Source organism: Hippocampus bargibanti, linkage group LG06, assembly GCF_051943395.1.
Source record: "Hippocampus bargibanti isolate YZ-2025 linkage group LG06, ASM5194339v1, whole genome shotgun sequence".
Lineage (NCBI taxonomy): Eukaryota > Metazoa > Chordata > Actinopteri > Syngnathiformes > Syngnathidae > Hippocampus > Hippocampus bargibanti.
Window position 1 is genome coordinate 13,664,765 of NC_142739.1, and position 14,464 is coordinate 13,679,228.

At 40.1% G+C, this 14,464-nt stretch overlaps 1 protein-coding gene across 2 annotated transcripts in view; it reads right to left on the reverse strand.

The window, feature by feature from the left end:
• Nucleotides 1-14,464, reverse strand: part of lars2 (leucyl-tRNA synthetase 2, mitochondrial) — a 57,443-nt gene that overhangs the window by 42,350 nt on the left and 629 nt on the right. For both annotated transcript variants that reach the window (XM_088999028.1, XM_088999027.1), the window contains exons 2-7: nucleotides 13,426-13,663; nucleotides 12,702-12,833; nucleotides 2,995-3,086; nucleotides 2,872-2,932; nucleotides 2,694-2,783; nucleotides 2,298-2,441 (exon numbers count right to left, since the gene is read on the reverse strand). In XM_088999028.1, the coding sequence (XP_088855154.1) occupies nucleotides 2,298-2,441; nucleotides 2,694-2,783; nucleotides 2,872-2,932; nucleotides 2,995-3,086; nucleotides 12,702-12,833; nucleotides 13,426-13,659 (753 nt within the window). In that variant the 5' untranslated portion in view covers nucleotides 13,660-13,663. The remainder of the gene's footprint in view (nucleotides 1-2,297; nucleotides 2,442-2,693; nucleotides 2,784-2,871; nucleotides 2,933-2,994; nucleotides 3,087-12,701; nucleotides 12,834-13,425; nucleotides 13,664-14,464) is intronic.

Here is a 14,464-nt window from a genome sequence, read left to right on the forward strand (position 1 = left end):
CTATATGCGGTGGAATCTTTGTAAAATGCGCTCAGTAGAAGTAATTTGAAGCCATTTTACAAATTATGGACGCAACTTGTCCGGAGGTGTCGATTGTTCTTTAATATTTCTTTAAAATTTAAATTGTTCTTTAAAATTTATAATCATATGAAATTTAGTCCAACAGAAAAAAATAAACTGCCGCCAAATACCTGTGTTAATACTTTAAACCACAAATATACCACAAATGATGACCCTAAAACACTATATTCTAATTCCAAACACATTTTATGACATAATTAAAAACAAATATTTGGAAAAGTTTTTATTTTGAAAAACAAATCCACTGTAATTATATAAATATGTGTCTAAGTGAAGATGTCACTTTTAATGTCCAACAATAACCAGTTGATTTACCGTTCTGTCTCTCTGTTGAGGCGCAGCACTTAAACAATACTTTCTAAATAGCGTTAACTGTTTTCCCATTAGAAGGGGGTTTGGCATCATCGTGTGGCATCGCAAGTCTCAACAGAAAGAGCTCTAAAATCCGCAAACTGGAGTTTTCCCACGAGTGTTTGAGGGTGTGTTCCACATGAATAGATTATTCTTATACAAAAAAAACCTTCTATGGCCATATCACAAAAATCAGGGAATTTTATCACATTCAGACACAATCAGAGAGATTCTCTCTATACAAGTCAGTAGTATGCCAAATATATAAATAATAGATAAACAGGATAAATATATGCCAAACAAAAATGTGCAATTGATCATTGCGTTTGGCATGCTTCATTTTGTTAAGGCCCTCCTGCCTGCTTTTAGTCAAACTGCATTTTGATTTTTCACAGCACACTCATACCAGGGTATTCTGTTTGTGAATCACTTGACTATAGCAAGAGTGTGAGTGCTAACGGATGCTCACTCACACACGGAATTGTGGTTGACAGTGCATGACAAGCAACAAGTGTGATTATAAAACATTTTGAAATGACACACAGTGTATGTCAAAACAATCAATCTGCGTAATGATTCTTGTCATCTGAAATCATCTCGGGAAAAAAAAACATTACAGTTGGAAGACATACTTCGGCATGCGGTAGAGCGCAGCATAAATATAATCTGAAATTAATGTTGTCGAGCCGACATGATGAACAGGCAAGTGGGGAAATGGGAGGCTGAGGAAATCACAAACACGTTTGGCATGCTTCATTTTGTCAAGGCCCTCCTGCCTCTCCATCTGCCTCTCTCACTTCTATTTCTTCACACCTTCTCCCTCCTTCCTCTCCACTTCTCCATTTGCCAGTGAAAATTAGAAATGTGCAAATACATTGTCACAGTAGTACACCCACCTCCATTCATACCTCCGACATGGACCAGCATAGGCAACTGCAGCAACGTCACCAAGACACATCCAAGGTTTGCTTATGGAAACGATTGCTTCAATGAACCCGTTAGCGCCCAAACAGTATTTACGAGTCCTTGGATGGATACACGTTGTTCTAAACTCATCTGTGTACGGACAGCAGCAGCAAATTGACTTGAAACTATTCTGGCTTGATCAAGTGTGAAACACATATTGCTTATCACTCACAGCTCAATGTTGGCGTTGGTGGTAAATCTGCATTCATTTTTGCACTTTTTTTTTTTTTTTTTTTTTGGGGGGGGGGGGTGAGTCTGGACTAAAATTACAACAAAACAAAACTGCCTTGCCTTATACACATGCTCATACAATGCAGAGGGCAATTAGCTACAACTACCAATCATCATGCACTCATCACCCATTCAACTCCCCAAATGTTTTCCCTCATAAGAAATGATCAACTCTATTTAATATTTAATCGATTGAGTCACTTTTTTTATTTACTGAAAAGATAAACACATCATTTGCAAAAGGAAAAAAATTCCATGAGTTCAAGAACTTCTTTTTTTACAGGATATTTATTCATTTGCATTGATGGCCTGATGAGGTTTGATTGTACAATCAGAGAGGCGGAGCATTCACTGTTGTTATGGCTACCTAGCTAGCTATCTAGCTGGATATCAAGCTGGATATCTATTTACTATCTGTTAGATATCTAGTTATCTAGCTATCTAGCTACCTATTAACCATCTATCTATTAGAGTTATTCCGGGTTGAGTGAATGCTGGTGCGTGTGGCTGCCGCTGCGAACCCACAGAAAAACGTAACCTGTGACTGTAAAGTGACCTCGAGAGTTTTGAAAGGCACTTATAAATGAAATGTATTCTTATTATTATTGGTAGTATCATATTAGGCTCATTTGTGACACTCCTTGTAGATCGAATTCACACAAGTGTACCTTGCCGTAGTGCGTGGTCTTGATGAACCATTGCGTAAGCAACTTCTGCTCCACCAGAGCACCAGATCTCCAAGAGTGACCGTTTTCATCCACCTGCTCATCAGCGAGTACTGTTTGATCAACTGGGTCCCAGTTCACCACACCCTGAATAGTACACACGCACATGCATGCACAAATTGCTTATGAAAAATGAAAGCACTGATTTGGTCGCTGCAATTGAAAGAGACAGACCTTAGGCTTTATTTAAAGGTTGTCACACTTAATTTCACATTATCAAATGCTTTCTAAAGAAGACCTCCAAAATAATCTCTGTCACTGTGAAAGAGCAACTAAAGCAATCATAATCCTTCCAAAAGAAACCTCGGGTAAGTACTTTGATGGAAAGGCGAGTCTTACCTCTTTCTGATAAGCCAGCCCTGCTTTGAAGAGCTTAATAAAGAGATATTGTGTCCACTTGTAGTAGTCAGGAAGGCAAGTGGTCACCTCCTGTGAAAGAAACATTCTGGTCAAGTCCACGGGGCGGGACAAGGACAATACGGTCTGACTGTCCTGTGACAGTCTTGTTCCTACACACCCGGTCCCAATTAAAGCAAAGTCCAAGACTATCCAGCTGTTCCCGCATCGATGTGATGTTCCTTTGGAAAGTGAAGAGAATCAGGGGGTTGAAGATCTTGAAGCGAAAACATGCCTTTGATACCTTTTGGTCCAATTTTCTGGATCAAGACCTCTCTCAATAGCTGCATTCTCTGCTGGAAGGCCAAAGGCATCCCAGCCCATTGGGTTTAATACCTAGAGATAAAGCAAAAATGCATATATGCTAAATAATAATAACATCAGCAACAGCAACAACAAAAACAGTAATAAAAATAATAACAATAATAATAATAATAAATACATTTTATTTCTAAGCACCTTTCAAAACTCTCAAGGACACTTTACAATCACGGGATAACAACCTTTTTTTGTGCGGGTGAGCAGCAGCAGCCATTCGCGCCAGCGTTCACTCTACCCAGAAGTAACACAGCAAAGTTATGAAAGGAAGAGGAAAGGAAAGAAAGATGTAGAAAAACAAAATACAAAATACAATGCTGAAAAGCCATCTTGAAGACAAAGAAACAAAAAAAACTAAATTAAATATGACAACACAAAGACACAGTCATTCATTGTTCAGCATTTGCTGTACCCTCTTTGTGACATGAAGCAGTTCTATATGAAAGAGGAGAAGATCAAAGCATCCTTTTCAGCAATGGATCAGGGATGTCATGGTGGAATGTGCACGTCTACTACAAGCTAAATGTTGAAAGCAAACACGAAGCTGTAGCATCCATTGACTAAGCATTCTGGTCACAATATGGCCTAGTGAAAAGTAGATCATACAACCACTTGATCAAGTGGTTGTATGTAAAAAAATCAATTCATCAATGCGTTGCAACACTTCTACTCACAATAGATCCAGCAATTTTAACACAGAAAATATGAATACCACACATTTTCCCCGACAAATGTTGACAGATTCTTTGTTTTTTCACATTATTGCATAATTTAAATGGTTGAAATTGATTTGCGATGACTTGTTACATTCGCAGTGCTAACCACCCCTTAATATGAGTGTGAATGTGATTGTTAAATTCTGAGCACAGCCACGTCACGCCTAAAAATAGCTTCGTTTACTCTCCTTTCACACCATCTATTTTCTTTCGCTAAGATTTTAACCTCATTGTCGTCAAATGAGTGGTTTCTAGCTAGGTGCATATGTACTGCAGATTGAGGCCCACTAGTATTATCCCTGCGATGTTGATAGTCTTTTTTTGAGAATTTGTTTCATCTACCCAATGTATTGCTCTTTACAATCCATGTTTTTTTAGAGATTGTAAGATTTGTAAGACCAGCAAAATTTTAGCTCGCTGACAAAGCCTCTCCGATGAGAAGCGAAACATCGGACACCTTCAAAGAAGTACAGATGACGTCTGAAGAAACCTTTTCATTGATGGACCACTCCTGTACGACTGAGAGCTTACACAGACAGACGTGATTATCGTATTCCTACAGAACAAAAAGTTGTGCTTCATTTTCTTACCTCAAAGGACAACAAACTGAATATTATTGAGTTTTCAATTTCCAATAAAATAAATATCAGATGGTCAAAATTACATCTTCAAGGAAAACCAGAAGCAACTACCGCCTTGTGCAAAATCTAAAACTGTGCAGCCATTTTTTTAAATAACACACAAAAATTACACTTGAATAAGCATAACAACACATTAATGACTTTTGCCAACCACCCACCAACATTCCATGCTTATGTTGGTTCGGTCAAATAGCAGTGGATCCTGACAGTCTATATCAGACATGGGCAAACTACGGCCCGCGGGCCACATACGGCCCGTTAGGCTTCTTAATCCGGCCCGCCGAACTTGCCCAAAGTATAGTAAAAACAGTGTCTGAAACTCATGACAAAAAGTTAGCGGACAATAGGGCAGATAACTGAAAAGTTGCCTGCCCCATTTTTCACAACTTGAAGCACAATGAGACAACAAATCACATTAAAAAACATTGTCACAAAGTATAAAGTTTTTTTTAAATCAAGAATGTACCTACTACAAATGCTACCTTGCTTAATTTACGGTAAATGTGCATGGCTGTAGATTTTGCTGCAGTAGTCGATTGTCATTGTGGTGCACAATGCAACGTTTGCATTGCTTCCTACAAGCCACTAAGCCCCTTTCATAAGTCTCACGTACACTTTACAGTCACGGTTTAATGTAAATTTACGTTTTGTAGCGTCACATATGTTGTTAGCTTCTGTTGAATCTTTCTTCTGGGCTGAGGTTCTGTGCATCTATTTTGAAAAATGACATGCAATTGCACAACTTTATAACGCTTGCGAAAGTCCGGAAGAGAGAAGCAGGCTTCTGATTGGCTGCCGTGCCGAGTATGCAAATTTCAACTGCAGGTAGCCTACGTCTGTGTGCTCGGCGACGGTACACGTGTATTGTTTGCGCGTGAAGGCGAGGGCGTCAGTGGAGAGTTTGTTGAGCGCGCGGTCAGGACAAACCATCTATGATTTGGCGGAATTTAACACAAGTAGGTATTATTGAGCTTGAATATTTCATTGTGTAATAATATGTTTTGAATGTTGAAAGTGATTCCATTTTTCAATAAATATTGATTTCTTTAACTTTGCCCCTTCAATGAAAACGTATTAAAAACAGACGTAATCTTGATACATCACAGTGCATATGTTATTTTAATCTATTTCCATTTCCTCCTCAGAGTATCTGCGAAATAGTATGTAAACGCCATATTCCTTGAGACAAATTTATTAACTAATCAGGGATATTTTTCACATTTGAAAGACAGTTAATAAATTCGGTTGTAGTGTTCTTACTGTGCTATGAGGTTTGTACACACTACATTTAAAGGACAACCGGCACCATTTTTTTGTTTCCCACTGACATCAGAAAAACGTTTTATAGCATCTAAAATACCCAAATCAGGCAGGCTGATATTTTTAGTTAAATGAAAAACACCAATAAAAATGACTTCAAAATGAATCCGGAAATGGCCAGTTTCAGAAGGTCCCACCCCCTTGTTCGTGACGTCACGCCAAGACGTCTTGCCTTGCTCGAGAATCAAAACAATGGCTTCAGATTCGGAGAAGATGCTTTCTCTTTACTCACCCAGTTATGAATATGATTCAAATAGTTCTGAAGAGGAAAGCATAAATGTTTGCAATTGATTCAAGGAGTCCTCCCATATCAATTCGAGCCGTCAATGACAGCAATGTAGCACCCAGAAAATGCAGAAGATTGCGCCCAAGCTCCGTTGGAAATGGGCTGATTTGTCAGCTGGGAATTTGTGTGAGCGAATATCAAATAGTTGTCTTGGTGCAACACACAACGATTCACCATGGCGTTATTTATGTGTTTTCCTTCTAATTTCGCCATCAACACGGATCAACACGAAGTTTCCAGACCAAACAAAGTACCCAAAATGCATTGTGTGTCGCTTTCTCGGTCAGGGGCGGTCCAAACGTGACGTCACATGGGGATCGTCATCAACTCGAAAACAAGACTTCATGAATATTCAGCACAAGTCTTAAAACTTAAACTATAGCTATATGCTGTGGAATCTTTGTAAAATATGCTCAGTCGAAGTCATTTGAAGTGATTTTATAAATTATGGACATAACTTGTCCGGTGGCGTCGGTTGTCCTTTAATGCTTTAGGTTTAGTATTTCCGGCCCAAACACTCCCTCCAAATGCTCCTGGCCCGGCCCCTCTGTCAAATTTTAGAACCCAATGCGGCCCGTGACTCAAAAAGTTTGCCCACCCCTGGTCTATATGATAATAATCAGTCCGCTGACGATCTCCACTCCATCACACAGTGCAATTAATACATGCCAGTACGGTGCAGAATAAAAGATTGGGATATGAGCTCTGAAAATATCATCCAGCCACTCATGGCTGGATGATAATGGATATAATGGATGCAGATTTCATGCAAACATCTTGATCGTTTTTTGATGAAATATTACCCCCCCCCCCCCCCCCCCCCCCCCCACACACACACACACATACAACGGGCCCTGTGTAATACCATTTATTTCCCCTTTTGCTCCTTGGGGGTGAGTTTCTGCTTAGTGACAGCCAAAAGAGATGAAAGCACAGGATTGAAAGGCATGAGAGAAGAGAAGCACACCTCAAAGAGTCGAGGACTGGAGAAGATCACTGCGCAGACTTTAACAGGTCTGATGTTTCCAAAGAGTTGGTAGCCTTAGTAACTGCATTGGCTTCGATCTAGTGAGACCAACTTACGAACACCTTATCTTACGAACTTTTCATCTTACGAATGGCAAATTCATGAAAATTAAACCTTATAATAAGCACTATTTTCGGAATACACACCCACCACGGCTAGTCCATCAAGCACACGACCTTCGGATCTGGCGGAGTGATCTTTGGCGGAAGCACATGACCGAACAGCGCTGCAGCCGGCGCTACTTTCCACACCCCCTCTCATTGAATGCACACGTCGATCGCGTACTTGGAGCTTTTTGGTGATAGTTTTACTATGATGGGACCGAAAAAAAACCACCACAGGCTCGTGTTCAGCCCAAGAAGACACAAAATAAAATCACCGTCGCTGAGAAGAAGGAGTTAATTGAAACACACGAAAGAGGTGTGATTTAGTGGCCGAGCACGGCTATGCTAAGTCAACCATTGCTACCATTTTCCAGAACAGAAAAGCCATCAAAGGTGCGTCTGTTGCAAAAGGTGTTTCCGTCCTCTCAAAGCGACGGTCTCGGGCAATCGAAGAAGTTGAAAAACTTCTGTTAATTTGGATTAACGAAAAGCAGCTATCCGGCGACAGCGTGACTAAAGCTATTTTATGCGAGAAAGCACGGCTAATTCACACCGATATTGCCATGCGCCAACCTGGAATTTCGGCGCTTATTGAGGATTTTAAAGCCAGTAACGGATGAACATCTGAGGAGGAGATGGCTGCAGCATCAAGTGAGCTCATAAAGGCAATGTTGGCAAAGTGGAATGATGTGCAAGCTTTTATCGAACAGTTCCATTGAGAAAAGACTGTGGCTATGACAATCATCAACATGATGAACAATAATGTGATGCTTCAGCTTCGTAAGACCGAACAAGTTAGAAAGCAACAGGTGTCAATTAAGAGGTTTTTAATCAGCAAAAATGATGAGTCTCCAAAGAAAAAAGAGTGAGTAATGTGCCTCTCTTTCCAAACAGCAATTCCCTTTGACCTTCAACCTCCAACGCCATTCCATCAAGACATCAATGACCATCACAAATGTAAATAAAGTGACTTTATGATACAATGCAGTGTATTTCTTTCATTACAATACAATAGCACATTTATTATACATAGAATAAGGTATGTTGTGTGTAGTTTTAAGGCTTATTTAGTTGAAAAGTATATTTTATGGAAACCCGGGAACGGATTATTCCCATTTTAATGGTTTCCAATGGGATTTTTTTTTAGATACACACTTTTCGCCTTACACACTCTGTGTGGGAACCAATTAAGTTCGTAAGTTGAGGTCTCACTGTATTTGGTTAATGGAGCCCAGCACTGTTGCCCAATGTGCCTGCTCGGGACGAAGACATGCATGCGCATTGATCCAGATGCAAACCAAAGACAGCCTGTGCAAACAACAAAGGCAGGGAAATAAATAAATAAATAAATAAATAAATAAAGCCTCCTCATTAGTGTTGCACATCTACTGTTGTTCATTCTGTCTTGCACTCAGTTAAAAAGAATGGGCTTATTCTAATACAGAGGTTGCCTGAGTGAGTTCAAGGCTCCAAGAGATTGGCAGGGCAAAATAATCCGTTCATCGTTAATAGCTTGACTGGCGCTTATTCCCATGTCTGCAAAAGTCAAGATCGCTCCCGCTGTTCACAGGTGCATTCCCAAATCCATCATCGTGGAGGCAGCGAAAAGATAGAGAGGGGAAAAAGAGGAAACAAGTGGACCTGCTGACAAAATCTGTCGACTGTAGGGTGGATCAAGTGGGTGCCAATCTGACAAAGAAAGCTGACTTGCATCGCAAGAAAGTAAGACTGTCACGGTTTGCAAGGTGGTGATGGCGGGTGCGGATCCCAAAAAGCAGGCTGGAGGGAGCAGGAGGTTGTTTGACAAATTGTATTAAAATAAAGTCAGCAGGAACAAAATGTAAAACATCAAAATCATCTGAATGGAAAAAATACAAAGTAGCAAAAGAAGACCAAAAGTAAAAGTCCGCCAAGGTTAAACAAACACGTATACAATGCATGCAGCAAACAAGCAGCAAACAATGAACCGACAACGGATGGTCGTGCCGGGTGTCCTTTTAAGTGACAGTGATTATAACGACCAGCACCTGCGAGGCTGCCGGCAGGGCTGACGTAGCTACCCGTTGGTCGCCAATCTGATCGGGACGACCAGCACCTGTGCAGGTGCAGGCGGGGCCGACAGCGCCCCCCGTTGGTCGCCAACCAGATCATGACAAAGACTTGTGATTGATTTCTTGCTAACTAGTTGACCACCAGCATATTGTTTATGCAGAGATGGCACATCCTTGTGTTTCAACATGTACATGACATATGGACAACCAGTAGTCATATTGTCGGAAAAAAAGAGGATGTATAGCATTATTTCTTAAAATTATCTGAAATTAATGAACAGTTTCTATCATCCGTTTTTGGGTTTTGTTCATAAAATACATATTGTATATAAAACACATAATAAAACTATTTTAACTCATTCACTGCGAGATGATGTCCACTCCGATGCCAGGGTTTTTGTCATTTTCACTCAAATTGCAGGACCCACAGAATATTGAGTTTCAGGACTACATAATCCTTCAATACAGTGTGAGAAACCTTAGACTCCTTTCTTGCATCAGAAAAAAGAGTTAATTCCTAAGTTATATGGGTCTGGAGTTATCTGAGCTTGAAATGGTGGCAGCTGTGCAAAATACAATACAATACATAAAAATTGATTTAGATAGCGCTTTAACAACCGCGGAAGCTGTAACAAAACGCTAAAATGGACGAAAGGCATCGTTGGAGGGAAAAACTTTGCCAGAGGTCTGACCAGCGCTTTATCGGCACCCCCCTGCAAGAAAAACCCGAAGAAATTTGGGAATGGCGCTCCACGTCACACTTTTCAATTCCCGAATAAATTAAGGAATGGCAGCGAATGAGTTAAAAGATACATGTATCCAGTGGCCAGATGAAGTCCTAATCATAATATATGGTTGTAGAACCTTTTTTGAAAGAATACAAAAGAGCAAACAATTAAACTAAATAAAAAAGTAACAATCATTAAACCAGTTTTGTAAACACAAATGTTGTCATCTTGTTCTCAAGTTAACCTTTTCCTCAATGGTGATGTCTTAATTAGGCTTGGGTGGCACCAATGCATGATGAAAAATGGAACACGTTTTTGCATATTAAATTGTAAGATTATTTTTACTTGTGTGCAACAAAAATCGTTAAAGGGTATGTGAAGTGAGTGGAATCAGCAACAACAAAGAAAAGGAAATAATCATGATATTTGCCTGTAGAATATTATTTTACCTTTCTTCAGACTTTGTTTATCAATGAAACAGCAGACTCTTGTGAAAATAAACAAATAAATAACTCTAATTCGGTAGTCTAAGGTGAGCCACACATTTATTTCACAACTCTACCACCAATTGTTTTTAGTTGTGCACTTGACAGCCAGGAATGTTTCACTTGTATAGCACTTGTTGCTACCCTGAAGATAATTCAAGTGTAAGTGTTTCACTTGGACTTGTTGCCATTAGAACAGGGGTCGGGAACCTTTTTGACTAAGAGAGCCATAAAAGTAAAATATTTAGAAATGTTTTTCAGCGAGAGCCACACGCACGCGCGCGCACATACAAACGCTCGCGTGCGCGCACACACATTAAACGCTCGCGTGCGCGCGCACACATACAAACGCTCGCGTGCGCGCACGCACACACACACACACACACACACACACACACACACACACACACCACACACACACACACACACACACGTGCGGCCACTTTTCAACAAAATATCAGAATGTATTATTTAAAATAACTTTGTGATAGTACTCACCGTTAACATGGATGGTTTTCCGTTCCTCGTGTTTGGTAAAAATCGAGGAAAACGATCGGAATGAAATTCAATTTGCCTGTCCAGAGGCGAAGTTACTGCTAGCTAGCCTGCACGCGGCTCATATGTCGCAGAAGTATGTCGATGCTAACGTTAACATGGGGCTTGTTAAAATGTCACTGACATTCGACTGTTTCATCGATGGTATTGTTTCATTGCAAATTTCAACAGTAGCCAAAATTGAACTGTATAGTGCCACTTAGCAGTTTTTTTGACGACGATACTAGTGCAGCGTGTTCTACCGGAAACAAATTCCTTGTGTGTTCTACATACTTGGCAATAAAGATGATTCTGATTCTGAAATTAGAATCAGAACATTTTCTCTCCTCTAATGGTCCGGTGCATTCAGGCTGAAGTGCACAAGTTGGGCTCATTTAAAGGGGCGTTTACCTGTTTCAACATGACGGCCACTATCATCCAATCAACATGGCGCTTTCGGCCATTCTAGGTCAGTGTCATCCAATCAAAATTGCGCTTTCCGCTAACTGCAGCCCCAACGGGAAATGAACGACGAAAAAAACGACAATATGTATTATAATATGTAATATTTATCGGCGAGCCATATGCAATCATCAAAAGAGCCATATATGGCTTGCGAGCCATAGGTTCCCGACCCCTGCATTAGAAGTTCATTACTAATGAGACTGTTGAAAAGCAGACATTTCTCCCGAGTGAAAAATTGTTGACTCAAAGCGCACACAGGAACCACACAACAAGCTGGAAATAGCAACGGTGCGTGACCATCTATTGAGTGTACCTTCGTTAATTAACGGGGTAGACGATGTGTGTATGCTGAAGTTCACTTTCCTGACAGATGCTTTGAGAATGTAGGCTGGTGTGCAGGAGGTCGTTTGCCAGTTTTTTGAAACCTTTTTTCCGTGTTTAGGCTAAAGCCAGAGATTATTTTTTCCCCCCAGCAGCACATAATATAAAATGCACCAGGGAAAGATATCCAAGGAGCCTGCTATGCTCTATGGGAGGCAAAGAGTGCGGTATGGTGGTTGTGTGGGCGACCGAATGAAAGCTGTCATCAAGATGGGGGGTGTGGTAGGGGTAGTGACTCGTTCATCAATGCCTATACTTGCAAACAAGAGTCTGGTCATCGACTGCTGTGCTGAATGGAGTCAATAACCCAGCCAAGAGCTCAAGATCATCAAGACTATGGATTTTACTTTTACCTCAATGACATCTTAACAAGTCTTAATGAGATCACTGAAGCTGAAGCGCAAGCAAAACGTTTGAGTCGGAAATATACAAAAAGTGTCAATAACACTTGGAATTACAAAGTACGCACCATCTAATACAGTAATAGGTTCTCTTACAAGGGTAATGATTTTATTGAGCTCTAACAAATAGAGTGGAGCTGAAAAGTGTATGCACACGTAAGCATTCTGTGAGATGAAAAAAACATATATTTACATAAATCATGTCAAAACTACAAGTCAATTGAAAGAGAGGAAAATCTTTCTAAGAGGGTAATTAAAAATAAACAAATGAGATCATGTGATAGCTGCACACCCTCTTATAACGGTGGATGTGGCTATGCTCAGAACAGAGCAATCACATTCCAACAAGGCCACCAGTGCACACTGCGACCAGTAAATTTGCCCTTTCATTAAACCTAAATAAAATTATGATTTTTCTCAAGGGACCAACAAAACATTTGTCTGTACAAGTTGAAAGCATTTGTTGATTTCAGGATGAAATACGGCTCACAAACCTGATAACCTCTCATTCTCCGAAAGTGGCCAATGACGTCGCTGATCGTGTACACTCGCACGTGACCCATGTGCAGTCGTCCAGATGGATATGGGAACATGGAAAGAACATAGAACTTTTCTCGATTTGGATTCTGAAATGAAAAAGCCGGTTCGAGTCATGAATACTGTCGGAACATGTGACAGGAAGGTTTGCATAAACATGTAGAGGTGAAGAAAAAGAAAAATAACTCAGCATAAGCACAGGAAGAGAAATGACTTGTGTATTTGTGTATGAGGCTCCAACGCGCTCTGATTGTAGTGTCAGATAAGATTCCGAGTCACTGCATCATTGAATGGATGGTTTACGGTTACAACAGTGTTACCGTGGCAACTGTAGAAGTGCCAGATACATCAAGCTATACATGATTACAGGAACCCCGACCCATGAATTTTTCAATAAATTAATTAGTAAAGAATTTTAAAACACTGAAATACATGCATGAGGTGGAAATGGGTAACCCCCCCCACCCATTGTTGTTGTACTGTACCTACAAAAGGAAAAAAAAACACATTTTGTCTTAATTTATGCATTTAGTTACTCCATAAACATATTTCTGCAACATATCAAATAAACGAAAAACTAACCAACAAAATTGAATTTTCGCTCCACTTCAAAATCAAATATTTCTTTTCATGCTAATCAGCACACACAAGTATGTTTGAGGGACAGGGTAGGTAGTGCACCTTTTCCAGTGAGTCATTTTGCCACCGCGCCATAATCCGTGGGTGCCACCACTGCTCCACTCTGCATCGGGTCTCTATCCGATAGTCCTTCTCCCACACCCCAGTTTCACTGAACAGTGTACGGATAACAGGGGACAACTTGCAGTGGACAAGGGTCAGGAAAGCAGTCCTGATCTGACGTGATTGGACAATAGTGTGAGGACACGGAGCCATCCATCTCCTTAACATCTTCATGATTCTGTTAAAGAAAACAAAAAGAAATGCTGAAATTGGTAAAAAAAAAAAGCAGTTGTCAGGTCAAAGGGACATTTTAATCGTGTGCATTGCAACACTGAGACTTGGAAAACATGCAGGACAGGAGTTTGACACTTTGCCTTTGTCAAATGACATAAAATCAAAAAAATATAATGTGCCACTTGATGGTTAATGATAAGGAGCCCTGACCATACTGACAAATGGTTCTCAAAATACAGTCATTGACCTCTATTATTTAAACTTGGTTTTGGAAACTGATCATTTCTTGTAAACATTATGTGTTTACATCATAATTTGTTTCAATATGGCTGCCATTTTTAAGTATTCTAGGATAATGACACCCTATCTCTAATAAAAAACAAAAAAATATGATTATAAGATAACTTGCGAAATATAAATGTGAGTTACATGAAACAGAGCAGCCTAACAGATTGACAAACTAAGATGTGTGATAATTTCACATGTATGATTTCCTTGCTTGTGGGAATGTGGACTTCAAGTATCACCGCAGACATGACAAGATGAGAGAGAAGAATGTGTTTCTATGGTGACCACTGATCTCACAAATTCCTGCAAATTCCTCCAAAACCATGTAGCCGGTTTCATTTGTTGACGACCTGCAACTTGTTTTATGTTTCAAATTCCCATTGTTTTACTAAAAATTCTACTGTTTAACATGAACGCTTTCACCGGGTTGTAAGTAGGGTAAAATGGCATTGGTTGTTACACGCAAGGCAGTATAAGAGGAGAAGTATAAGATTAAAACCAATACGAATCGGGACTA